This window comes from Pleurodeles waltl, chromosome 6 (genome assembly GCF_031143425.1).
Source record: "Pleurodeles waltl isolate 20211129_DDA chromosome 6, aPleWal1.hap1.20221129, whole genome shotgun sequence".
NCBI classification, from domain to species: domain Eukaryota; kingdom Metazoa; phylum Chordata; class Amphibia; order Caudata; family Salamandridae; genus Pleurodeles; species Pleurodeles waltl.
In genome coordinates, this window is record NC_090445.1 from 863,617,321 (window position 1) to 863,644,682 (window position 27,362).

Below are 27,362 nucleotides of genomic sequence, written 5' to 3' on the forward strand. Positions count from 1 at the left end.
GTGCCATCATTCACATCCATGGACCCCCCATAAATCAGTTAGTGCCATAGAGGTGAAGGACCCCGCAGCTCATGTAGACCACAGCGCTGCAATAGAATTCTTTGCATACCTGCAGTTTCTGAGCTCTGCCACAGGGCCTCCCCTAATAGTCTGTGTGTCATGCAGCCTCTAGTGTGGCATGGCCCGTGCAGGCCTCACAGGTGTCTCCACAATGATGGAGACTAGAATCACCTAGGGAGCTCCCACTTCACATTTAGGAAAGCCTTCCAATGGTACTTTGTACATCACGTCTTTCAGGGCCAGGACAGGATGCAACACTTCATCTGGACTGTAGCGGAGCATGTGAACTATATGTCCACAGGCATCTTGGGGCAGGCTCCGCCTAAAGCACAAAGTTTAAAATAAAATCTATTTTTTACGTCTTTAATATCAATCTGTGTGGTGCTGCTTTTACTAAAAACCATGCATGGCATTGTGGTCAGGTAACAAATCCAAACAACACAGTGACATATTAATAATATTAATACATCCATGTCATACTAATCACTTACAATTTTGCTTGCATGATTCTCATAACTCTGAAACAACAGACAACTTGGCCCATCTATAATCCTGTAATAGTAGGCAATTGGCACTGCACAACCCCACAATAGAATGAATAGTTCAGAAACCAAATAAAACCAAGAGGACCCAACAATGCCAGAAGTGAAATACCAGTAACATAGCATACAGCCTCAGTAAATAGCTGTGTTTAGAAAAAGCATTATGGTTTGCGGTTCTACACTCTCACGTCAAGGGAAGTGCTTCTCTAGTTTAAACAAGATGGAGATTTAAAAACTGGTTTGCAAAACCCTGTTCTACTGAAGGAGTTCTATCAAACTAGTTTCCTTCGAAATCACATTTGCAAATAAGTCAAATCTCACTGAGGAATGGTATTTTTTGTAGAAATAAGGAGCAAACAGTTTTCTGTCCTTTAAGGTCCAATGAGCAGCACCGCCGACAGTAATGACAAAAGATTGCAGCTTTTCAAATATGTCATTCACTGTATCCACAATGAAATTAAATGTTCCTGATAAATTTTACAAACTTAGAAACCTATATTTACTATTTTCCTTTCAAGAAGATTCACATCTACTTACAACCTTCCAAAGTTCCAACCCTTAAAGATTTAGGTAATTCTCTCCTACGTTGTGGGACAAAAGGATCCTTAAATTAATTATTTTCATACCCTCTGTAATGTTCCGAAAAAGTTGACAAACATAAAAGGCCAATTAACAAAAAATAAACGTTTTGTTCCAGTATGGCGAACATGGATTAGCAAACCAGACTTTCTGAGATTACTCACCAGTCAATGAGTCAGAAGTGGACACTGCCCAACACTCTGAGCAGGTTAAATAAAAATGAGGATTTATGCCATTCCTTCTCTCACACTCACTCTCACGCACTGCTAAACCATCTAAGAAACAGAAACCACATCACATCAGCCTTAAAAACCCTCTTCTGCCCACCCATCACTTCCAGAGTTTGTTTCCTGATTGAGTATGTGATGCATCACGCCACCCTCCAGGTAAATTAACAACTATTTCAAGAATGCTTTTTTAATATGCCATCTTCGATCATGTACTTTTTGTGTAAATAAATCTCTCCTTGTACAACCTGTAGATGAACACAGGGATTCTCTCTTATAAATCACAGCCCATTTAGTGATCTAGAGGAAATAAGTCTCAACCTACAACAGACAAATTGGTGAGTGGGATTAGCCAAGCAATATGGTCTTCACAACAGTGAATGCTCTATTCATAAGAATCATCAGGCTGACCCCTGTTTGTCTTTATAAAGATTCTTTGACCTATTAACTAAACAGCAGAGTGCCTCCAACCCGTATTGCTGTGTCTGCAACACCTACTAAAAAGCAACATTAATTTCTGATGGGCTACAAATTTAATTAAAGAAGATTAGTGTACTAGACTAAAAAGGGAAATACACATCAAAGCTTAACTACTTGCTTTTAAAAATATGGTTCTGGTGGCATAGATAGGGGAAGAAATACAGTACCAGTGCCTTCAGTCCTTGTAGAACAAATGGAGTGATAAAGTGGTGGTCCTTCAGCCTATTCTCGTAAAATACAATCAAAACTTCCACTGGAAAAAAAAAATAACACTATAAATATATATTCATATTCACACAACACACAATATCTTTATTGTACATTACAGAGCTGTGCTGTTATCATACATTACAAAAATAAAACATCAGATCACACAATTATCAAAAGTAGGAGCCATAACATTTTAAAAAGCAAATACACCATAAGGATAAAAATATACCACCGTGATAACATATCTTTGAGGGTAAAGTGTGGGAGGCAAATGCTTTGTTAAGCCCAAAAGTTGCTTATTGGAAAAGACTCCGACTTGCAGAAGTCAGGACAGTTGGGGTGGCAAAACGTCATATTCCCTCTGCTACTTTAATATTTTGCTAATCTACCAGTGACAACATCTAGAACAACCTTTAGGGGATCTGGAAATATTACTGGATGAACTGATTCTAGGAGAGATTAGGAGAGTGGCATTAACCACACTTGAACGACCAACAGGCAAAGGAGTTCTGAGTGCCTTTGAGTAGGCATTATGTTACCTAGCAACAAAACTGTGTGGTTGACAAGATGGTGGGGAGGGTAAGAAATCACAGAGACAGGGCTATCAGAAAACAGGTTACAAATTATATAATATGTTAATGATGAGGAACAAGGTAAGCAGCAAATGTTGGAAATCCACCTTTTCTGCGTGATCACCCCACATGTTTTGCCTTCCGCTGAACCCTATATTTTTGCTGTATTTTGAACTCTGTGGACTTTACCTCTACTAATCAGTAGTAAGGTTTCTGTGCTCCCCCTCTGAACATGGTTGAAATGGTAGATATCTAATTGGTGTATGTAACTTTTCAATATGTCCCTAGTGAAATGTACAAGATGTGCCCAGGGAATACAAGTTAAATGTAACAAATGGACTGCAGCATCTATTGAGCCATCCACTACAGTGACAGTATGAAAATAGCTTCAGGCCTATCACTATAACCTGACAGACTGCTGCAGTTTAAACACTCCAGTTCGACCTGTCAAAATAAACCCTTTTGACAAGTCAAAACCTCCCTTTTAAATATTCATAAGTCACCCACATGCATGCCTTCTCACCCGCACAAGGCAGAGTACATGTTATTTAAAAGCAGGACATGTAGAAATCTAATGTTAATATGTCATTACAGTAACTGGTACCCAAAAGCTACTTTTCCCTATGGCAGGCCTAGTTGCTCCTTGTAGAAAACCAGAGCACAGATCAAAAAAATCCTAATCCTGGAAATCAGGAATGAAACCAAATAAAAAAATAATTAAACTTCTATATTTAATAGTTATTAAAATCCAATTCAATGGTAAAGATAGAATTTTAATAAATATTAAGGAAAAATAACGTTCAGAAAGTTACCTTCTCCCTGCTTGAAGTTCTTGGAGGCTTAATTTGCATTTGCTATCCCACTTGTGCTAGCCAGTAATTAGCATTTGAATAGGTGTTAAAAAGGTGCAAAATGCTTCTCAGGAGAAAGGACCGGGTGACCTGAATGGGAAGAGGTGACTCCTCTGAATCCGACAGAAAATGCAGGGGAGGTCTGGGAGCATCCCTTTTCAAATTACAGTCTCAAATCCTGCTTCACAGGTCAGCTGGGTTTTACATTTAACTATGGGGGGCACTTGAAAGGATGGTGAACAGGATGTTGAAGCATTTCTTGGGTAACCACAGTCTGGTTGCTGGTAAACCCTACTTTGTTCTGCTAGACGTCTGTCTCTGGGTTTATTGGGGATCCAATGACTGCCTCAAACTGGATTTTAGTGCTAGAGGTGGGAGAACATTTGGATTACCCCCTCCCCCCAAACACACACACACACACACACACACACACACACACCTACACAGCCCAAGTTGAGTTTGGCCAATGACTTCGTCATTTTGAAAGTGCCCGAAGTGGGTAAGGTTGGCCCTTGGTTAGGATGGGCACATTGTCATTCGCACCCTAAAACTCCTGCCAGACACTAGTATGGCACTTCCAGGCATCACTTTCAGATGACTACCAGATCTGTAGAAGAACAGAACAGGTCGACTGCTGGCCGATAAACCAAGAAATTAAATTCTCTCTAAAGTACTACATGTCCACTTCTGGTTAACATGGGAACGTTTCAGCTTTAGATCATAACTTTCAATTTGGTGATTCTTATGCCACATACCGATACCTTAAAAGCGTTCATGGTATATGTCCCTAATTATGGTGAGCAACTGTTTGCTCATTATAATAGACTGACTACCTGTGAAAAACACTCACATTCCAAGCTGGTTGACAAACGAAAACATTTCATTATCCTGAGTATTTTGCATATCAACTTCCAGGTTAACATGGGAACATTTCCACTTTTAAAGCTGCCTTTCAAAATGGTGACTCAAACACCACTTACCAATACCTGGGAAGTGTTCCTGGTAAGAGCCTTAACAATTGCTCTCCTTTACACAAAGGCATGCCAGACTATTCCTGCGAGCAAATAAATCTGTTTTGGATAGCCGGGGCTTAATCTTTCAAGAGGAATACATTTGGGTCAATAATGAATAACTGTGGTTAACTTTGGACGAAGCAATCCTTATTGGAGCATTTCGAAATATGAGTCACACCTTTTTCAGTAATGTAGGGATCCACTTCAATAGAGATGAATGGCCCCATATTACTCAAGAGGTCCTACACCAGGGATTATTTTATGAAAGGCAATTGCAATAGATCCATTACCTTTGAAAATAACCTAATCCTGTTTAAAATAGCTGCTCCTCCGATTGAAATAAATGTTACTTCTGGATTAACAGTGTAATAGCTGTGTTTTGAGGACTGCTTCCAAACCAGGGATTTACAGGCAAAATACTAATATCTGGGCAATTTACATGGCAATAGCCCTGATAGTTGCACTGCATTATATGTTAGCACTACTGATTATGACTTAATGGATGAACAATTTCCATACTGGAAATCTCAATTTGTATTCTCTGCAGGTTATATTTATACTGTGCATTGTGTCAGAGTTAATATTAAATTCATACTACTTGGAATGCTCTGGGGCTGATTTTATATACATGGGCACTACATAATCTATCTTCTAGGGAAACCATGGCTTCCTTATTAGGATATACAATACACATTTTTGTGCTTCAATTCAAGCCTTGTGTTATATCAAAGGTTAGACTGTCAAAGTCACTGTTGCAATTATGTATAAGGGGGGGAGTTAATTGATTTTTGCATGGAATGAGGGTGTTCACTTGTGTGCTTTTTCCTATTATCTTGTTTCCCTGTGTACACGTTTACTGTATTATTTTAGATTAGATTAAAGAGATTACTGCTGCTGAGAACATCAGTGTCATTAATTCTGTGGTGCGTAAGGAAATAGTGTGGAGACACACATGGGCAGCATCAAAACTTTTGGTTTTTAATCATGATGATCTATCACAATTGTTAGGGCAGGGATAGGGGAGAGGCAAATTATATTGCCTAAGGGTCTCCAGGACGAATAGATTAATCTCTTAGAACTAAAAAAGGCTAGACGCACAGAACAACACGCAGATTTTATGCTCGAGTAACTGAGAGCGGACGTTATTCCAGTGGGCCTAAGAGTTAGAAATATACCAGGATTGGAAAAATTGTCATTTATATCTAACCGATGCTCTCTGGATTGGATGATCCTTATTATTGAGAGCTAGGGAAGTAGTGGAGATATTGGCTACGGAGATAGAAACCTTAGACGAGGAATTAAGAAAAAAAGAACACAATAGAAGAGGCTAAGAAGCAGATTGAGGATATCAATCTAGAACTGGACTCATTTAATGATTACTTGCTAAAAAGAAAAACTGATAAACTGAAGAAAGACATAAGGTTGTTTTCATAAGAACGCACCTATCCCTATATGTCTGAGAATTATTACCAAGGATCCAGAGAGAATCTATTGGAACAGGAGAGACAATTCTGGACTAATTCTTACCTTCTCTGATACATCTGAATTAGAAGAAGAAGGAAGATCCAATCAATTTGACCTGTATGGCAACAGAAACGAGTATCTCAAGGGTGCCAATTATAGTAATCATTTTTTATCCAGGAGAGAAACATACAAAACCAGGCTCAGAAATCAATTGAGGGAGAGATACAAAGACATGGACAGTTCCCCACATTTGCTTCAGACATGAAAACAGTACTGGAGGGCCTAAACTCTAGCCCAATCTTTAATCTTGGACAGACAAATATTGATCAAAATACCAAGGATATCTTAGTCAAAGGATTGTCATTTGTACTGAGTACTAGCATTGCTAGATTTGGCCATATGAAAGGTCTGTTTGCATTTGTAGACATATTAGATTGAAGAAATTCTTTATGGACAGACATAATGAAGTAGAAGTTAGTGTATCTGGACTTAAGCCTACACCTATGTTTACACAGAGTCTGGACGCGGTAGGGCCGGAGATGGGTATCTTTAAGAAGGCAGTAATCATGAAGATCGAAAATATACTTACATTTACTCACAAACCTCAATTTAATCTTTCTAAAGATGAACATACTGCTCTAAAAACAAACTACAAAAGGACCATCAAATTACAACTAAGCCTTGTGACAAAGGTGGAGAAATTGTCTTGATGGAAACCAAATGATGTAAAGAAAAGATACAAACTCTGCTGGATGTCCCTTAACACTATTGTCAAGTGAGAGGGGACCGAGAAAGGAAGATTAGAATGAAAATTGCCAAGATCAGCCAACGGGCACTGAGTAAGGGAACTATATGTAGGCAGGAATTTGAGTTACATAATCCCACCAACATGAGATTATCAGTGTTCTATGGGGTGCCTAAAATACACAAGAATGTGATGGATCCTCCACTGTGTCCCATTGTCTCCACGTTTGGATCTATTGCAAAACCTTTATAGAAAGATGAGTAGGTCTTCTTAAAGCCCCTGTTTAGTGCCCTACCAACGTTCATTAAGGACACAGGTCATGTAATTTCTAAACTAGAATGCAAGCAATTCAACCCTATGAAGGAGATTCTAGTCACAATGGATATAGAGGCCAAAAAGACAAGCCTTTGAGGCTATCCAAGAGATCTTTGAGAGGCCAGGGCTTAGTGATTAAAAGGAGTTTGTCTTACAATGCTTCGAGATTGTACTTGAGCAGAACTTCTTGAAGTTTGACAGTGATGTCTACTAAAGGAGTCAGCATGGATGCAGGTTGCGCCCCCAGTATGGCAAACTTGTCTACGGGGCTTTTTGAAGAGAAGCACATATACCATGAAAGAGCACCCTTTTATGAGAACATTCAACAATGGTCCAGATATATTGATGATATTTTTTACCTGGACGGATGAAGAACTATTGAAGGAATTTTGCACCTGGATTAATGCATGCAATACTGATCTCAGGTTCACTCCAAATATGAGTAGCGAGAGGGTAGAGTTCCTGGATATGTGGATTCAACATAAGGATCACAACATCGAGGTCTCACTGAACACGAAACCAGCAGCTAGGAATACCATTCTTCACTTTGACAGCTTTCACCCGAGATGCTAAAACAAGCCATCGCCATTAGGCACTTTCTACATCTTCATAGAAACTGTACTAACTTGCAGGACTTTAACAGGAATGCAGAGGTATTATAGCAGAAGTTGAAGGCACAGGAGTATTCGAGGTGCCTTGTGAGGGACTCCTACAAATGAGCCAAATATTACAATAGAGAGAGCCTTTTCCAAGAGATAAGGAGAGGGAAGGAAGAAAGACGTGTGTGTGTGTGGTACAGTATTCAAACCTAAACCACTAAATCAAGCAAATTGTCAATTCACAATGACACATTTTAAATAATGATCGTACTACACAACAGTTGCAGAGGCCTATTTTTGCCTTCAAGCACAATCACAATCTATGGAGTCTTCTGGTGAAATCAGTTTTACCGAAGAATGACGGGTTACAATATTTCACTGAGAATGAGCATACCGCTGGGACTCAAGCAATTGAGTGGGATGCTATGAAGGTGGACCTCCAGGGGGTTTGTATGGCTACCTCGACGGGTGTGTGTCATATGCTTGAAAGGGAATTATCCGATAGAGAACGGGAACTAGAAAATCTAGGGACAAAACTTCCTGAGGACCCTGCGCTTGGGGTGGAACCAGAACACCTGAAGTGTACATTGAACAAAATGTGGCTCCAATTGGATAAACATTATAAAAAAAGCCATCTGCAGAAGGTGGTACCAGGAGGGAGATAAGTCGGGGAGAATGCTCATTTAATCCAAGCTGAAAAGGCACTTAAAGCAATATTGACCTTGCGAGACTGGGAGGGCTGAGACGTTTATACTCAACAGGCCCTTAACAGTGTCTTTGTGGAACACCTAAGGGGCGGGTTTACCTAACAGTATTCAGACTCCAAGGAGGCATCCAGGCAAGCCTGCTTGCATGCCTTCCCTCTGAAAATTGTCACAGCAACACACCACAAACACCTAGGGGCGCCGGATTAGTAAACCGGAAACCTTAGAGGCTATCAGAACACTAAAGTCAGTCAGGGCCCCGGGAAGTAATGGCCTGCCATCTGAGTTTTATATAGCCTTCCTGGGAGTCTTGACGGAGCGGCTATTGGAAGTATTCGAGGACGCGTATGAAGTTAGATGTCTTCCCCAGTTTATGATAGAGGCTCAAACTGCAGTAATACCCAAACCCGGCAAGGATCGATTAGATGCCGGTTCCTACCGACCCATATCAATGTTAAGCATTGACGTTAAGATTCTAAGCAGTATCCTGGCAGCCCGTCTGCTTCTGTACCTCCCAACCATTATACACGAGGATCAGTTGCGGTTTATCCCACAAAGAAACACCCTCCATAACATAATTAACATAGCCGTCTGGCGCATGTGCTACTTAACTTGCAGCTCCGACATGGCCAATACGCCTTAGCCTTTTTAGATATTGAACAGGCCTTTGAATCCCTCAACTAGGACTATGTCTGGTATGTATTGGTAAAAATGCAATTGGGCCATCGATTTATTCAATGCATCAAATTACTTTATACTCAGCCCAGAGCTAGGGTTCTCACTGGTCACTATGTTTCAGAATAAATTATACTACAGAGAGGCACTAGGCAAGGGTGTCCCGTGTCTCCCTTAATAGTTGCAATAACAATAGAACACCTGGCGTGTAGACTCCGCCAAGTTCTAAAGGGATGGGGAATTCAGGTGGGCCTTAAGGAGCATATACTTTACCTGTACGCTGATGATGCTCTGATCTACCTCCGATGTCTCGCTATATCGGTCCCCATCATGCTGAATGTTATGGATGAATTTAGGGAGGTGTCTGGCAACATGAAGAAGTCAACCTTGTTCCTACTCGGACTACTGACAAGTAAACCCCTCGAAAGTTTCCCCAAAACTGAACTTCCATGGGTGATAGAGAACGTCAAGTACTTAAGCCTGTATATAACGCAAGACCAGGACCTGTTCTATGCCAATAATATGACGAGAGTTGTGGCTGGATTGCGATCTTCCATACGCTTTTGGAACACCCTTCAGCTTTTCCTGATGGGGGAAAATAGCAGTCGTGAAGAGGGTCATCTTACCCAGATGTTTATACATCATGCACGGCTCCTCCTATGAAATCCCAAAAGAAGTGTTCCGAGAGCTGGATATTCTCTTGGTGGAACTTTTATGGCAGTGTAAAAGATACCGGGTCAGAATAGCTACTGTAGGGAGAGAGTGGAGTAGGGGTGGCTTAGACATCCCGGATCTGGAGCTGTACTTCTTTGTGGCCAAGCTCCAACATGCTGTCTCCTGGCTCAATGGGGAGTGGAATTGGGAGATACACCTTTTAGAGGGATCCCATAATGGACACCAGTAAGGTGAACTCCTGATGATCGGAGCAGGAATACCCAAACACTTCCCACATTTAATAGGCCTAATGGGTCGAATTTGGGAGAGAACGGTAAAAACAGTCCTGAGGCGAGCCCCTTTTGCATTAGATTTAGATATCTGGATAATCTCTCATTTCAGACGCATAGCCCAAGAGATGGCAATGGATAAATGTCAAGAGGGGGACTGCATAGTGCTAGATAATCCTTAACCTGGTGGCCGCTTTAAATCATTGCAGGAGGCACAGACAACCTTTCGCTTAGCCAGGGGACAATTCCTCCAACATGCCAAAATATCTGCCACGGCAAGTCAATTATGGCCTACATTCCCTGATGCACCAGACTCTACCACACTATGGTCACTCTCTTAGCTATGGCAGGGGGAACGATGATTCATTACACATTTATATTGTGCACTTCTGACTGACCAGCACCATCAACTGTTAAAGATTGAAGAACTATAGCAACAATACAGGGTAGAACAGATTACTCCTCCAAATTGGACTAAGATACATGAGGTGGTCCATAGGAAAGCCACATCTGCTAGATTTAAACAGATTCAGTATAACGTTATTCATATGACATCTCTCCCCCCCACTCCCCCCCCGCTACCCCCCTCAGAGGGCCTCCATCACATTTAGGGCTACATGTATCAAAGTTTGGTTTTGCGGCTCGCAAACTGCGAGTCGCAAAACCGTATGTTGCAGAGTCAATGGCACTATTTGCGACCTGCAAGGGGGTCGCAAATGCCCACCTCATGACTCTTCATGAGGTAGGTCTCAATTTGCGACCCCCTTGGGAATGGCGGACCTCACCACCATGTCTGTGACTGCTTTTAAATAAAGCAAATATTTTTATTTATTTTTTATTTTTTTTTAAGTGCAGCCCGTTTTCCTTAAAACAAAAAATGAAACTGCATTTTTTCAAAGCAGGCAGTGGTCCGTGGGACCACTACCTGCTCTGAAAAAATGTTTTTACCGACAATACAAAGGGACAGGGGTCCCATCGGGACCCCTTCCCGTTTGCAAATGGGTTAGCACCAGTGTGACACTGGTGCTGACTGCGATTGTTTTGCGACCGCATTCGCGGTCACAAAACAATCATACATGGGACTGCGAGTCACAATTAGGAAGGGAACACCCTTTTGAAATTGTGACTCGCAATCCCTTTTTGCGGTTCGGTAAATAGTTTACCGAATCGCAAAAATAGTTTGGTACATGTCAAAGTGCATTTTGCACGTGGCAAACGTCCCGATTCGCCATTTGCGACGTGCAAAATGCTACGTACATGTGGCCCTTACCCTTCTAGATCTGGCTCCTGTCGTAGATTTAGGGCACCTGGAGCAAACTTTGTCCATATGATATGGTATTGCCCGAAAGTTTTCATGTTCCATCAACTATTAAAAATTGTTTGTTGGGCCACCTGCCAGATAACCCAAAAAAAAAAATATATACATCAAATCACTAAACCATATACGATCCTAGGTCTAGTGGTGGATAAAAGATGCATTGCCATACATTGGCTCAGCCCTCATTTCCTGATGGACACAACTTGGAGAACTGGTCTCATGGAGTAGGAGAGTGCGGAGGAGGCACAACTGAGGAAAACTAGAACCGCTGCGAAAGCAGAAGAGGCATTGATGGACTGGGTGGCTCTGACCCAGGCACTATTACATACCGACTCACAAGGCCAAGATGCCATAATGTGACTGGACTCAGACTGTGATTAAACTACTGAGGATGTATAGCTACATTTCCATTTATTAGGCTTACTCCCAGTCAGTAATAAAGATATTCGGTGGGGAGGGTGTTAGTTGCATCTCCTATGACACTAAATAATCAAGATTGTGGGGTCAGGAGGAGTACTGCGAGCTGCAGTGAGCATGCAATGTGATGGTCTGGTGTTATCAAGTTTGAGATTTGTTTAATCGTCATGAAGGTATTTTATATATGTCATACTATGATCTTTCACATACATATTTGTTCCTGATACATTATATGTACCGAAATTCTAAATGACAAAGAAATTCTGTCCAGAATCCCATTTGCGGCAATCACAAATGTGGATCATATCAGGTTTGTGCATGAGCGATAGTGGCCAGCACGTTACAATAGGGGTGGGGGTGGGGGTGGGGGGGGGGCGAGGGGGGAGGGTAGATTACCCTATCAGACAGGACCAATTGCAAAACAGCGACGTTGTTTATTTAATCTGCTGCCCATGTGGATTGAGCTATGTAGGAATTGAGGGTACGATTCACGGAGCACAAATCAGCCATTAACAATACGAATGGGAACACCACTGGAAGTTGATGAAGCATACAGAACAAGACCTGACCTGGACAATTCTGGTGAGGGTGAAACTACCAAAAGGACAGGATGAGACGAAAATTAGAAAGAAAAAAAAAAGAAGTGTTCTGGATATTTACCCTAGACACAGACAGACACGGATTAAATTAATTTATCCCGTGGGAAAATGCAACTGTTTGAGCATGAATTTTTGGTGGATTCCACCTTTTGATCCTCCTTCTTACCTGCCCAAGGATTCTTTATATCTCTCTTCTGGTTCTGTGTCCACGGAGTGAGGGGCTTGTTTTTTTATGGATCTTGTATCCGTCCGGTATGCCCAATTTCTATCCTCACTAGTAGCGTCCCAATGGGGCACTAATCTTAAATTTTCGTGTGGTTACAGGAGGCTTTCCTCTTTATAACTATGCATTGTTGTTGCCTTGATTTAGGTTTCTTTTTGGGAGTTCTGGGGTCGTTTTGGTTTGTGTGTTGAGGTATAGAGTGTTCTTGCCTGTTTGTGTGTTTATTTATTAGCAAAACCCCTGCCCAGATGGCGCGCTCCCTATTCCGCTATTCCATCTACCCTTTGCGCAAATGAGCGTTATGTCACTTCTGGCTCTACATCCGGGATCTACTCTTATAAAATGGAGGGTTTATCAGCGTACTTTTTTCGCCATAAGTAGAGTAACTATTACCAAGGCGGTACCAGAGGCTTTGCTCACTTTATCTTCCCATTAGGTAAGGTATTCCTGCAGCAGCCTTTTCCCCATTATGTTTGGGTGCATGAGTCAGGTTCCCGTTTTTAAGACCGTTTTACGGTTTTATGTTAGGAGAGTTAGGGCTTTGGCCCACTTTTATGTGTAAAATGGGAACATTCCAATTAAAGGACAAGACCACCCTCGGATTGCATTCTTCTAGCCTTTGCCATTCTGTTGCCACCTGGGTTGATACCGCATACTCGGCTGTATTGTTTACCTCATACCTAGTTATCTTATTAGGTTCCATCCACATTTGCTGCCTCTTGTGATATTTTGCTATGGTTCAACCTTCCCATGTTTTTGTTATGTGTATATATGTGCGGCGGCTCTCTTTTCAGGTCTTATTCATTCTGGCCCAGCTTTACATTTGGGATACCCCCTTCCTTTAAATGTTTTCCATTACTGGCTTGTAAACGGATCTTTCTTGTCTAGTGAGGGTCGCTATGGACCTATAAGTAAGTATAGGAGGAGCCACCTAGTAGGGATATGTGTCACACATCTTGTATGTGAGGATAATATTTTTGTTTGCATCGTTTTGTCTGCATGATCGTACTAGGTCGAGATCTTCATATTTGGTAGAATTCGTAGGGGACATCCGGCATTCATTTAGTGCTCTTCCATTGTCCAATTGATGGTCAGTGAAGGCTTCCAGACTTATTTATTTGTTCAGTGGATTTTAAGGTGTCACTTTTATAATGTGTGCGCCTTAGTGGGGTGGTTTACTCTATATCCGTTCACAGTGGTTTACTGTCCGGCTCTCCTATTTTCTTTCTATTTCTGGGTGTTGGACACAGTTGATCTGGTTGGACTGGGTCCTCTACAGAGTCAGTCTTTGTACAGACACAGGCTACGCTATTCTGGATCTTTCCCTAGTTTCATTCTCTTGATATCTTTTAATGCAGTGAACACCAAGTAGAAGTGCATTTTCAGTGATGATGGTGGTTGTCGGAATATTATAAGAACCCTTGTGTTCTTTCAGTAGATAATGCCTTTAACTTGAGCCCTATTTTTATTTGTCGTTTCAGATGTTTTGGGGATATTTTGTTCTAGACATATCAGCATTTTTAATCTTCTCCCCCCTCAGCATTACCCCGTTGGTTCGGAGCGCCCTGATGAAGGGGTTTCCTATCCTTGAGACTCACAGAAAAGTGTCTGCGCTCTGGACTAGCCGGACCAACAAAGCATTGAATCTGTATTTGCATCAACAGGGGCTAAAATACCCTATTTTTCTATTAATGTAACTGGTGAAAATAATATATTTGTAAGTGAAAAATATTAATGATTTTTTCATGTCAAAAATGAGAATGATGTATTGTAATTGTAGATACGGTACTAAGATGCTTTTAGTTGGTCCTTCAGTATACCTACCCCAAGAGAGGCAGCTGAATTTACGTTTAAGCTATTGGGAAAAATTGAAGTGGATGGATTTATGTGAGAGAATTGCTTGATTGGGAATGAATGATGTTTGACTGATTTGTAGTTAAGAGTAGGTACGTATGGTTATTTCTGGGGGGGGGGGGAAATCAAACATTATTTTAAAGTACTTTAAGGAGCTAATCTTTTTCGATTGTGTATTGCTTTGATAATTGAAACAAAAAGGAAAAAAATATATGTCTGTATGAATCAACTAATATATGATACTATACAATAAAGAGATGCATTGAATCTCATTCTTCAAAATATGAATTTTTGAAATAATACATTGTATAGTTAACTAGAGGGGAGGCCTATTTTCCTTTGGTACTTCTATACTGTCTTTTCCCCTGACCGGGTCAGCCCTAAGTAGTTTTAGGGACCCTCTTTTGTATTTTAGAAAGTCCCTACTACGTACATCTATTATTAAATAATTTCAGTAGCTCTGACAAAGGTTCACATGTTTATGATTTTTAGGCCAATTGAAACAACACAGCCATTATTTGATTTTTGGTTTAATTTTGGTATATCAAGTTAAGTGATTTTGTCGAAATGGGGGGAAGGTAGGATGCATAACAATTTGCAATACTGAAATCTGTTCCAGATTAGGAAATCATCACATAGGAAAGTATTTCTATAACAAAGAAAAATGTGATTGATTTAATAGTGGTATGTAATACTTCTTGCATGAAGTCTACAGGAAAGAGTTACATAAGGGGTTAAAATCAATCAGATGAGAATGGCAAATCGGGTGTATCTAAGATCCATAAATTCAGCTGGTGGAAAAAATTCTCCTAGATAGTACATGTTTCCTAATTGTGAAAAAAAGACTAAGGACTGTCAATGAGGTGAGTTTGAAGATACTTTATGACAACTGTTGCCTTGACTGCTTTATTTGTACAGCGTTATGAACACTGGAGTGACTTATCTGAAGTTGCTCAATCCAACAGAACTCTTCCATCATATTAGAACTTACAAATAACTTGTATAGTTGAGGATACAAAATTAAAAAGATGAACAGAGATTTTCATTATGAGAATATGTGGTCCAAAGCAAAGCGCACTGATTTTAAAGTTTTGAATGCAATGAAACAATAATGGTTTTACATTTTGTACATATACTAATGCAGCCTTGAAAAAGTTCTACTGAACAAAATGCATTGGCTAAATTGTATTGATTGTGCTAAGATTTTAATAAAGAATCTGAAACTTCCAACTATATGTGTGGCAAACATTTTCTTTTTGTCCTTACACCATGATTAGAAGAATCATGATTCTGAAAAAAACAACATTTGAACTGGAAGAATGATTGTAATAATTAAAGTGATTTCCCCATCCATATGAGAAACTTAGCAGAGGATTGAGCCTGCTGTGTGAGACCTCGGAAAAGCAGTACAGGACTGGAACTGCTCTCCTTTTTGTACCCACAACAAAGAAGTGGGACTGAGAGGGTCATAAGGTAGACCTGTTCAAGCTACAGGGATTCAACAAGCTGCAAAAGACCTTTCCTGGAACTGTCCAGCTGACCACCCTAATGCTGGACTCTGACTGACACCGAGTGAGTATCTAAGGGTCTCCCCTAAGGTCCTGAAGGAAGGCTTTAGAAGTGTCCTCATGTGGTAGATTGGGACTTAAAAGGCTAAAGTCAGATGGTAACGTTTTTTACCTGAACTAATATAATTGGAGTATACGACCCGCAATCCATCACGGTCAGCTTTACCTTATGCTTCCTGGGGCTCTTCCCACTTAAAACTTTAAAAATTCTTCTCTTCGGTTCCCCTTATTGGGTTTGTTGTCATTTTGTTTATTAAATATTACACTATTCTTCTAGCTCAGTTTGGGATTTTGACTGGTTTTTCATTTTGATTTTATAACTGTTTTGGTACTGCATAACTACCATATTCATTGCCCCAAGTTAAGCCCGTCTGCTCTGTGCCATAGCGGCCAGGGGGTTGAGCTGAGGCTAATTTAGTGAATTAGAGGATTCACCCTGACAAGGGATGTGATTATTCCTTGACATGGGTAGTCACTGAATAGAAAATAATCTAATTTCTTACACAAAGGTATTGTTGGCAAGTGGCCCTACTCAGAATGCGTTAAGGGCCCATTGTGCAGTGGCAGTACCATTAGAAGGTCTCCTTAAAACGTAAAGACATCAGACAGAAAAAGAGTTGGCATGGTGTGAAGAAGTAGTGCTATTTACAGTGGGAGCACTGTTTGAAAACAGGCAAATCTCTTGTGATTGATTACAGAGTACATTCACTTTGAAATTGTAGGAAATAACAAAACATGGATAACTTAAAAGAAATAGTGATTCACAAAATGATACATACGGATTTGCAAGTTATTAAGACACAGTCAAAGATGTGTGAAACTTGAAAAGAATTGACTGCATAAAATGATGGTATTTAAGTTAAGAGGGAAAATATATATATGAAGAAAACTATTTAGTACAAGAACTATTACAACAGTGAATGAACAAGCCAAAGTAAAGAAACACAGACACCGTCTAATAGCAATGTACTGTAAGAGCACAATGTATATAAAGGAGCCATAATTCAAAATACTAAAGTAAGCTCTGGGTATGTTATGTCAAAACCCAAGTACAGAAGAGTTTGCAATTCTGACCATGATTGTGAGCCAATTATTCTAGAGATTTGCCCAAGATTCATCAGTCTTTGCTCTCATGAAAATAAAGGAAGCATAGCAACCCCTAGGTTAAAATCCATTTCATTGTTTGTGGAGGTGTATCTGTGGCCATCAAGCCCATTATGAAGCATTTCAAAATTCGAATAAATGCTCACTGGGTTCCAGAAAATTGACTAAAGATTCCCAGTGAGGATGTGGAGCTGTAGACATGGTATTTTGTTTTTGGACTCATACTTTAAATCACCTGCAGATGTGAGTACCCACATAGTCAAGGCTACCTGACTTTTATATCATGCAGTAAAAGCCAGGGTGTTGCTATCCATAAAGATCTGCTGCTCAATACAACTGTGCAGTGCCTAAAACACGGAGACAACTTGTTATTTTATTACTTTCAAGCACAACGCAAATATGATAAGTTGGAGTGTTTGTTTTTTAGTTTCTTTGCACAACCAGGTACATGTAACAAAACACTATCCAAGTGCAAGCATTAGAATTTCTGCTTGGAGCCAAATCTGTTTAACTCTAAAATGCAAATTCCACTTGGATAAAAACGCCTTTACAAGCTTTGTAATAAAAATAGAATGTGTGCTTCTGTGATGTAAATTCTACAACATGCAAATCAAAATATAGATGTGAGGACTAAAGGCCTGGATGTTCAAATGATAATTTCTCCTCGCAGCAGCATACAGCTCAATTGCCTCAAGACCCTCACGGATGATTTGCAGTGCTCTATAATTTTTTTTTTTTTTTATTGATTCCAGAAGGCACGGCATAGACAAAAGCCTTAGTTTGTCTTTGCTCTAACTCTTAAGAAATATACAAGAATATATGGCTTAATTTCTCTGTTGAAATCGGTTAAATTCAGGGATTCTGCTATTTTACTAAGATACCGGTCATTAGAAACAACTCAGCCATAACTGCCAGGCCATGTCTCCACTAAATGGGAGTGTGTGTGTGTGTGTGTGTGTGTGTGTGTGTGGGGGGAGGGAGGGTACACTCCTGTTTCCCCACGGAAAACATACACTCTTCTGCAGGTCTTGATGTGCTTTCTAACTACAATACAACAATACTGTTGAGTTATTTCTGTTTTTTTAATGTAATGTTAGATTTCATTTCCATAAAATAGTCTTTTGTTAAAATAGTTTTTCCATAGTTTGGTTTCCTCTAATGAGTTTTCACGGTTACAATTTTTCCATTAATTCACATACGTCACTATTTTATACCCACACTACAGCAAAACCGCTGATGTACTACCAAAGCACATTTTAGCATTTGGGGACTGCTAGGCTTTCTATTAACATTCCATGACAATGTAGAGGTGGCAAGCACAGATGACAATTTTCAAAGGGGTGCACACAGAAGTAGTCATTCATAAGGATAACAAAGATGAAACAGGTATCTTCCCTTACTACAGAACTGAAAACATTTGAGACACAATAGGAAGATTAAAAGGACAATAGCCAGGTAACCAGGTGTTCAATTATAGCAACAGGAGAAATAGGAAGAATGCATGTTACTAAACTGTGACCATACAAAAGAGACAGATTCCAAAGAAATTTCAGAAAGCTTCCATAACTATCCTAATTTATACCCGTGTCAAACACCACTACTGACCCTCGTAGCTCTTTATTTATTGCATTCAACATTCCAAGATAAAATCCTTCAAGATATTTGCTGTCTCAACAATCGCCGCAACACTGTGCTAAAACCGCCATTTCCATTCTATAAATTTCCCTGGTCATTCAGAAGTCACAAAAACCATCACTACTTACAAGTAGGTGATTATTTACTTGCAAATCACCATTACCACATTACGTGCTTGCAAAAACCAGCAACCCACATTTCTTCATGGATAATTTTCCACTAACAAACTTGTTATCGAAGGACAAAATGATACCAGTGTGAAGTAATATGCTACAAAAGCAAGAGCCCATACAGATAAAAGACAGAAGTATTTGCTACTGTCACATGATGCACTGGAATGAGCACACTGGAGTAAAGTTTGAAGCACAGTAGTGGATTTAATGACTGGGTGAATTTACCAATTCATGTACAAACCAACAACTTTGGAATAGCCTTGATCTTTGCCTTGAAAAATCTTCAGGGATACGAGACAGCTGTTGCTGGAGCGCCCATAAATCCTAATAAAAAAATTGGCAGCCAGCAGGAAAAGGAGCAAACAGCTAAAAGTGAACAATGAGATCAGGAAGGCTTCATGGTCCAAATCACATTAATAGATTATTTGTAAAACAGAGAAAGAGAACAAAAAGCGCCTCTGAAGACCTTTCTCAAGCAAATCAAGACTGAAGTCGGGAATATTCGAAAAGACTTTAAATCTTGCTACAAGGAACTAAAGGGGCAACAAGCCTCTCCGAGCCAGAGAAGATGACCTAAAGAAAACAGTCAACTAATGGTTAAAATAGTAGTCTCCTATACGAGGCATCGCTCACTCACTTCAGGAGCAAACAGCTACTCCAACTCAAACGGGAAGGCCTGGAAAAACTAATCATTGAAAAAATAATTTTTACACAAGAGATCTGCCCTGAAGAGCATATATCAAGACATCCAAAGCTACATCTGTGACTTGCTCCATTTCACTAGATCGCAGCCTGAGGATCATCCAGAAAAACAAGATTGCAAGCTCAAAATTAAGGTCGGAGGACGAAGAGGTAAATCTGCTGCTAGAGTACACTTTTTTGAGAAAAGGGAAGAACTGGTGGCCCTGGTTAGGGCCAAAACAAATCCCATTTAGGAGAGATATAAGACAGTTATGGCAAGACCTCACTGCCTGCATGCTCATAGGTGAAGGGAACTCAATCCACTAACAATTACAATTCCTTCACATGTAGAAAGTGTCCCAACTGCTGGTTAAGGAGCGAAAGATTGTCTCACACGCAGAAACACAAGGAAACCAACTTTGAAGTCATGTACCCTTATGAAGCAGAGTAAAACTAGGAGAAGGAGGAAGCTTTCACACAGACATTGCTCCTGTGAATGCACTGCAGCATCAGAAAGAAGTCAGTGGGGGGCATGGCTCAAACCTTAGAGATATACGAATTAGAATCAGACTCGCAGCGGGTGGGTGGAATGGGTTGGAGAGAAACAGTCCAAGGCTACCCTACGTTCCCCGGCAGACACATTCCTATACCCTGCACCCCCAGATGTTGCTGCTTCGTATAATGAGGTTCTTCATAGGGCAGGTACCTTCCACAATGTGGGGATGCATGTGCAGCATGAGGAGGAGGAGGATTTTCTCATGGAGGCCCTCTCTTCCACCCAACGTTCCCTTCCCATGCTCCATATCCCTCCATTACCCCATTCAATCCATCTAACAGACAACATTCAAATAAACTCATATTTCACTATACTAATCCACCACTAATCCTTTTTGGGTTCGAAACAGTGTGTGCTACTCGTCGAAAAGTGTTTCAACACCTTGTCAGGGGTAATAAGAACTATATGAATACAATTACAACTTGGGGTCTTTTATGAGAATCTATATACAACATTTACCAGTCGCAAATTGGAATACCTGGAGAGATCTCAAGTTCTGAACCTAAAGTTGAGAACAGCAGAACACCAAAAGCCACACAAACGGAAGAAGTAAACAGACAAATCAATTGCCCCAAATGGGTATACTTCACTATTGTAGGAAGTTGGCTCTGTATGCACTATTTCAAAGTAAGGAATAGTATGCGCAGAGTCCAAGGGTTCCCCTTAGGGGTAAGATAGTGGTAAAAAGAGGTCATTCTATTGCTCTATTTTGTGGTAGTGTGGTCGAGCAGTAGGCTTATCAGAGGAGTAGTGTTAAGCATTTGTTGTACACACACAGGCAATAAATGAGGAACACACACTCAGAGACAATTCCAGGCCAATAGGTTTTTGTATAGAAAAATCTTTCCTTAGTTTATTTTAAGAACCACAGGTTCAAGATTTACAAGTAATACTTCAAATGAAAGGTATTTCAGGTAGGTACTTTAGGAACTTTGAATTAGCAAAATAGCATATACAGTTTTCACACAAATGACATATAGCTATTTTAAAAATAGACAGTGCAATTTTCAACAGTTCCTGGGGGAGGTAAGTGTTTGTTAGTTTTTGCAGGTAAGTAAACCACCTACGGGGTTCAAGTTTGGGTCCAAGGTAGCCCACCGTTGGGGGTTCAGAGCAACCCCAAAGTTACCACACCAGCAGCTCAGGGCCGGTCAGGTGCAGAGGTCAAAGTGGTGCCCAAAAACGCATAGGCTTCAATGGAGAAGGGGGTGCCCCGGTTCCAGTCTGCCAGCAGGTAAGTACCCGCGTCTTCGGAGGGCACACCGGGGGGTTTTGTAGGGCACTGGGGGGGGGGGGGGGGGGGGGGAGACACAAGTCCATACAAAAAGTACACCCTCAGTGACACGGGGGCGGCCGGGTGCAGTGTGCAAACAAGCGTCAGGTTCGCAATAGGATTCAATGGGAGACCAAGGGGTCTCTTCTGCGATGCAAGCAGGGAAGGGGGGGGCTCCTTGGGGTAGCCACCACCTTGGCAAGGGAGAGGGCCACCTGGGGGTCGCTCCTGCACTGGAGATCGGATCCTTCAGGTCCTGGGGGCTGCGAGTGCAGAGTCTTTACCAGGCGTCGGGTCTTTGAAGCAGGCAGTCGTGGTCAGGGGGAGCCTCGGGATTCCCTCTGCAGGCATCGCTGTGGGGGCTCAGGGGGGTCAACTCTGGCTACTCACGGTCTCGTAGTCGCCGGGGAGTCCTCCCTGTGGTGTTTGTTCTCCACAAGTGGAGCCGGGGGCGTCAGGTGCAGAGTGCAAAGTCTCGCGCTTCCGGCGGGAAACGTGTGTTGTTTCAAAGTTGCTTCTTTGTTGCAAAGTTGCAGTCTTTGGTGAACAGAGCCGCTGTCCTCTGGAGTTCTTGGTGATTCTAGATGCAGGGTAGTCCTCGGAGGCTTCAGAGGTTGCTGGACCCTAGGAACGCGTCGCTGGAGCAGTGTCTTTAGAAGGGGGAAGACAGGCCGGTAGAGCTGGGGCCAAAGCAGTTGGTGTCTCCATCTTCTCTGCAGGTTTTTCAGTTCAGCAGTCCTCTTCTTCTTAGGTTGCAGGAATCTGAGTTCCTAGGTTCTGGGGAGCCCCTAAATACTGAAGTTAGGGGTGTGTTTAGGTCTGGGGGGGTTAGTAGCCAATGGCTACTAGCCATGAGGGTGGCTACACCCTCTTTGTGCCTCCTCCCTGAGGGGAGGGGGGGCACATCCCTAATCCTATTGGGGGAATCCTCCATTTGCAAGATGGAGGATTTCTAAAAGTCAGAGTCACCTCAGCTCAGGACAACTTAGGGGCTGTCCTGACTGGCCAGTGACGACTCCTTGTTTTTCTCATTATCTCCTCCGGCCTTGCCGCCAAAAGTGGGGCCATGGCCAGAGGGGGCAGGCAACTCCACTAGCTGGAGTGCCCTGGGGTGCTGTAACAAAGGGGGGTGAGCCTTTGAGGCTCACCGCCAGGTGTTACAGTTCCTGCAGGGGGAGGTGAGAAGCATCTCCACCCAGTACAGGCTTTGTTACTAGCCACAGAGTGACAAAGGCACTCTCCCCATGTGGCCAGCAACATGTCTGGTGTGTGGCAGGCTGCTAAAACCAGTCAGCCTACACGGGCAGTCGGTTAAGGTTTCAGGGGGCACCTCTAAGGTGCCCTCTGGGGTGTGTGTTACAATACAATGTACACTGGCATAAGTGTGCATTTATTGTGCTAAGAAGTTTGATACCAAACTTCACAGTTTTCAGTGTAGCCATTATGGCGCTGTGGAGTTCGTGCATGACAGACTCCCAGACCATATACTCTTATGGCTACCCTGCACTTACAATGTCTAAGGTTTTGCTTAGACATTGTAGGGGCATAGTGCTCATGCACTTATGCCCACACCTATGGTATAGTGCACCCTGCCTTAGGGCTGTAAGGCCTGCTAGAGGGGTGACTTATCTATACTCCATAGGCAGTGTGAGGTTGGCATGGCACCCTGAGGGGAGTGCCATGTTTTATCCCCACTAGCACACACAAGCTGGCAAGCAGTGTGTCTGTGCTGAGTGAGGGGTCCCCAGAGTGGCATAAGACATGCTGCAGCCCTTAGAGACCTTCCCTGGCATCAGGGCCCTTGGTACCAGGGGTACCAGTTACAAGGGACTTACCTGGATGCCAGGGTGTGCCAATTGTGGAAACAAAAGTACAGGTTAGGGAAAGAACACTGGTGCTGGGGCCTGATTAGCAGGACTCCGCACACTTTCAAATCAAAACTTAGCATCAGCAAAGGAAAAAAGTCAGGTGGTAACCATGCCAAGGAGGCATTTCCTTACAACTATTTTGAAAGATTTTTTGTAAGAAAATTGCCCTTATACTTATTAAACATTTCAACTCCTTCACAGAAACCAGGGGGTTAGTGTCCACCACGACTGAGGCAGCAGTCACTGATGGTACACATATAAGGCGATTGCTACTAAGCGTTGTTGTAGGTCCTATTTATAACACTAGATCAAATCTGACACCGGTGGTTCGGAATTTATTGGGTGTGATAAATAGCACCTATTGAGAGTTTAGGGGAATAACATGCAGATTTTGGAACTTAAGTCACCAAAATCCATGTTACTGTAAACATTATACTATTTTTCCCTGTTAAACATCAGCATGTCAAACTTGCTGCCCTTTAACGTAATCTGATGAACTTAATGTACCCGGTAATCACTGTTGAAGGTTCCTACAACACAACTCGGAATTCTGCCCCATGCGCAAACTGGAGTTTGTGCACAGTCGGTAAACTCTGACCAACTCTGAATCGGCACCTAAAAGTAGACACCAAATTGTTACTGGAATATATGCAAAGCGAATGGGAACAGTCTTACAGAGGCTGATGCATCCAGACAAGACAAATTTGCACTAGAAAAGACTGTGGAGACAATACATAAAGACATTTCAGATCACTAAGAAGAATCTGAGATATCTCTGTAAAATAAAAAACACATTGTGCTCTCTTTAGACACAGAGTAAGTCTCAAAGAGTGCTAGTTGGCTTTCTCTGGGAACAACACTAGATACATTTAGTGGGCCTCACGTATTTGAAAAGCACTCTCAGCACCCGTTTGAGTAAATGGGATTTCATTACCCCTTTTGCAATATGAAGATAAGTCAGACGAGGTGCCCCTGCCTTCTTTCCTTTTCACTCTCACCATGAATTTCTAGCCCGAAAGAGTCTATAGCAAGACACATGAGGACTTCACATATGTAAGGAAGAATATAAAATGACAATATACTCTGATAACTTAGTAGTCTCAGTCTTTGAGCCGGATGTATTCTATCTCCAGTCTGATAGAGCCGCTGAACTAATACAGACAGGTTTCAGGATTAAAGGATAACATACCAAAAAAAAAAAAAAAAAAAAAAAATCATTAATTTTGCAGTGCCATTGGATCAGTTGCTGAATTATTTCCAGTCAGTCCCTCTATAACAAGTTTGGAGGTCAGGACAAGAGCCTCCTTTTCACAGATATTCTTGGCTTACTACACCCACAGCAAGAAGACTGACAGAAATTGGTGCATACTTGGCAAATGGAAGGGCTTCCATGTCTGGGGAGACAATCTTTGTCACCTTACTAAAAAAACTAAAAGCGGCTGATGCAATGTTTGACACATGAATACCTAGACTCCCAACATAGACTTTACTGGGCTTTTGCTAATAGACAGACTTTTACAATATATTTCCAACGGTATAGGCAGATGTTGAAAATGTTATGTGCAAATAGACGGGCTACAACAGTTCTGTGGGCCAACAACAGAATTCCCACCACTGGTGAATAGACAGACGGAGTGTGGAATGTCACTGCAGCTTCATGCTAGACGTCTGAATGTGATGAGCGCTTTTGGTAAACTATTTGACTAGGGATTGTAGAGAGGTGATGTCAAACCCCAATAGGAAGCCATGAGAGAAGGGTTTGAGTTCATTTGCCTCCTATTTCCTGGGGTCTATCTTACTATGGATCTGCAAACTACATTGCTATGGATGAAGTACAACTCCTTCAGTACTTGACTCGGTGGTAGCGAGGGCAAGCGGTCATAGGCTTCTCAGGGAGGTAATGTGGGAGTGCTCAAGCTCAGCAGTCAACAACCATAAAACAACACAAGAACTGTCTAATCTAGGGCTTTTCTTTCAAGAAGAAAATTACCAACTAGAACTAAATACTACACACAGAAAATTGACAAGATTCAATTATTGTGCCGAGAACAGAGAGGCTAGGCCTCTACCTGCTATGTCTCCCTAGTACCGCTCTCTGGTCCTAGCACTTCCCAATAGAGAAAAAGTTATAGTATGATTAGGCTAATACAGATTACACCATTTACACTGATGTGTCCTCAGTCTTTCACAGTTCACATTTATTCTCACAGAGTGAGGCTTGGTTACTCAGTCCGTGGTGGGACTGGCACACTCGAGTAGCAGCCAATGTTTGTCTCTGCATGTCCTCTTTCACATTTCTGGGAAAGAAGGCACACAAACTAGCAATTCCAATGGGGTCTCTTCTGTAGCAGTGGGCACCTGCCCAGCAGACACGTCTTTGGCAAGGTTACTGCATAATGTCTTCCAATGGCTTGGGCAGCTGTCTCTGCAAATGTCTGATTCGTGCATAGAACAGATGGGTAGATGCTCTGGAATTGGTGCGGCCCAGCTCACGTTGATCTTGTCCTAGGACTGCAGATGCACACATGCAGGTCCCCAAGGTGGAGCAGATACACATAGGTAGATCTTAATTGTGTACATAAGGGACCCTTTCACTTGTACAAAACACTACCATCATCATCTACCATGGTGCAGTGCTCTAGGAAGAATATTCAGCTGTTTGCTCAGCAAAAGGCCTGACTGCATTTCTAATAAATCTTTTTTTCCTCCCTCAAGATTCAGGAATGCCAGCAATTATCGTATACTCTTTGGAAAACAAACCACCATCAAGTGCACAAGGTCAGGGTATTCAAAATGGATCCCAAACAGCTCCATTACTCTGGTTCACTCACATACACCATGCATGCACCACGCTGGCTACACATACAACTAGGAGTTGTGAATGCACATAGACGTGAAACTTTACAAAAGTGGACCAGTAGTCCTCCACTCCAGTGACACAGATTAAAAGGTCTGGTCACAACTATGGATTCACAAAACACAGTATACTGCCACAATTTCTTTAGATGCTAAAACCATGACATAAATAGTAGGCTGCTGTCTGTGCAAACAGGGCAAACTTGGTGTGCCACTCCAAGTAATAGGACAGGAGGTCCAGGACAACACTCATGCCAAGGAACAGGCCAATGCTTCTGCACGTACACTGGATAAGCATGACACTAGGGGCAAAATCAAAGATCAGGAAACCTGATACTCAACGTTTGGCACTTAAGGAAGGGGAATATGATTGTACACCATGCGGTGGGCATTCTGTGCCAACAGATAACATGTCCGGTTTGAAACTTTTGAGATTAATGCCTCAAGACAGATAGCACCTGCTATATTGAGATGCTGGACAGGTGGATAAAAGGCAGAAGGGCAAGTAAAAAGCCATTAAGCTGAACAACACAGCATGGCAATACACCCTTTCCTACAGGACGTTCCTGAATGGGTGGATATTGGGGAGAACGAAGGTTTTACTGTTTTTGACTTTTCGATTGATGTTTACCTTGACACTTGTTTAAGTCATGTTTCTCCTTGCCGGCCAGTGGATGTAAGCAATCTCAAATGTTTAATAAACTACAATTAAAAACATTTAATTAAAAAAAAAAAAAACGGACCCTAATCCCACATTCAAAATGAAATCAGTCTATTTCCTAAGTTCATACCACTTAGCTTACAACTTCGTTGATACTTGAACCCACTTCATCACGTTCCTACCACTGTTAAACCATACTACTCCAATGTGCTCCAAGTTACAACAATGTAGAATTTCTGAGACTCGAAGTTAGCTATTACGTCTTCTGTGATAGACACCTTCCCATAACTTGCTATAACCATTCTAAAAATACGAATGCACCCAGCGAACTCCTGATCAAAACACTGCAACACAGCTGGTAGTATACTATCTGAACAGACCTTGCACCTTCAAAATACATGCATATGCGACGATTAATCTTTTCTAATATGTATTTTCTTCAAAGAAGCACAAAGGAGTGAAAAGGGTCACAGCAAACATCAGTGCCTCCTCGTGTGCACGCTTCTAGAGAGAAATAAGGAAAGGCTCCTCAGCCCGAGTTATCTTTAGACACAGCAGTTGCCGAAGTCTCCCCAAGCCAACTCCCACTTCATGTG

The 27,362-nt window shown here is 41.7% G+C and overlaps 1 protein-coding gene across 1 annotated transcript in view; it reads right to left on the reverse strand.

Annotated features, from left to right (window-relative positions):
* Positions 1 to 27,362, reverse strand: part of MMS19 (MMS19 homolog, cytosolic iron-sulfur assembly component) — a 493,377-nt gene that overhangs the window by 404,478 nt on the left and 61,537 nt on the right. Inside the window, exon 4 of the mRNA XM_069239619.1 lies at positions 2,056 to 2,141. Coding sequence (XP_069095720.1) covers positions 2,056 to 2,141 — 86 coding nt within the window. The remainder of the gene's footprint in view (positions 1 to 2,055; positions 2,142 to 27,362) is intronic.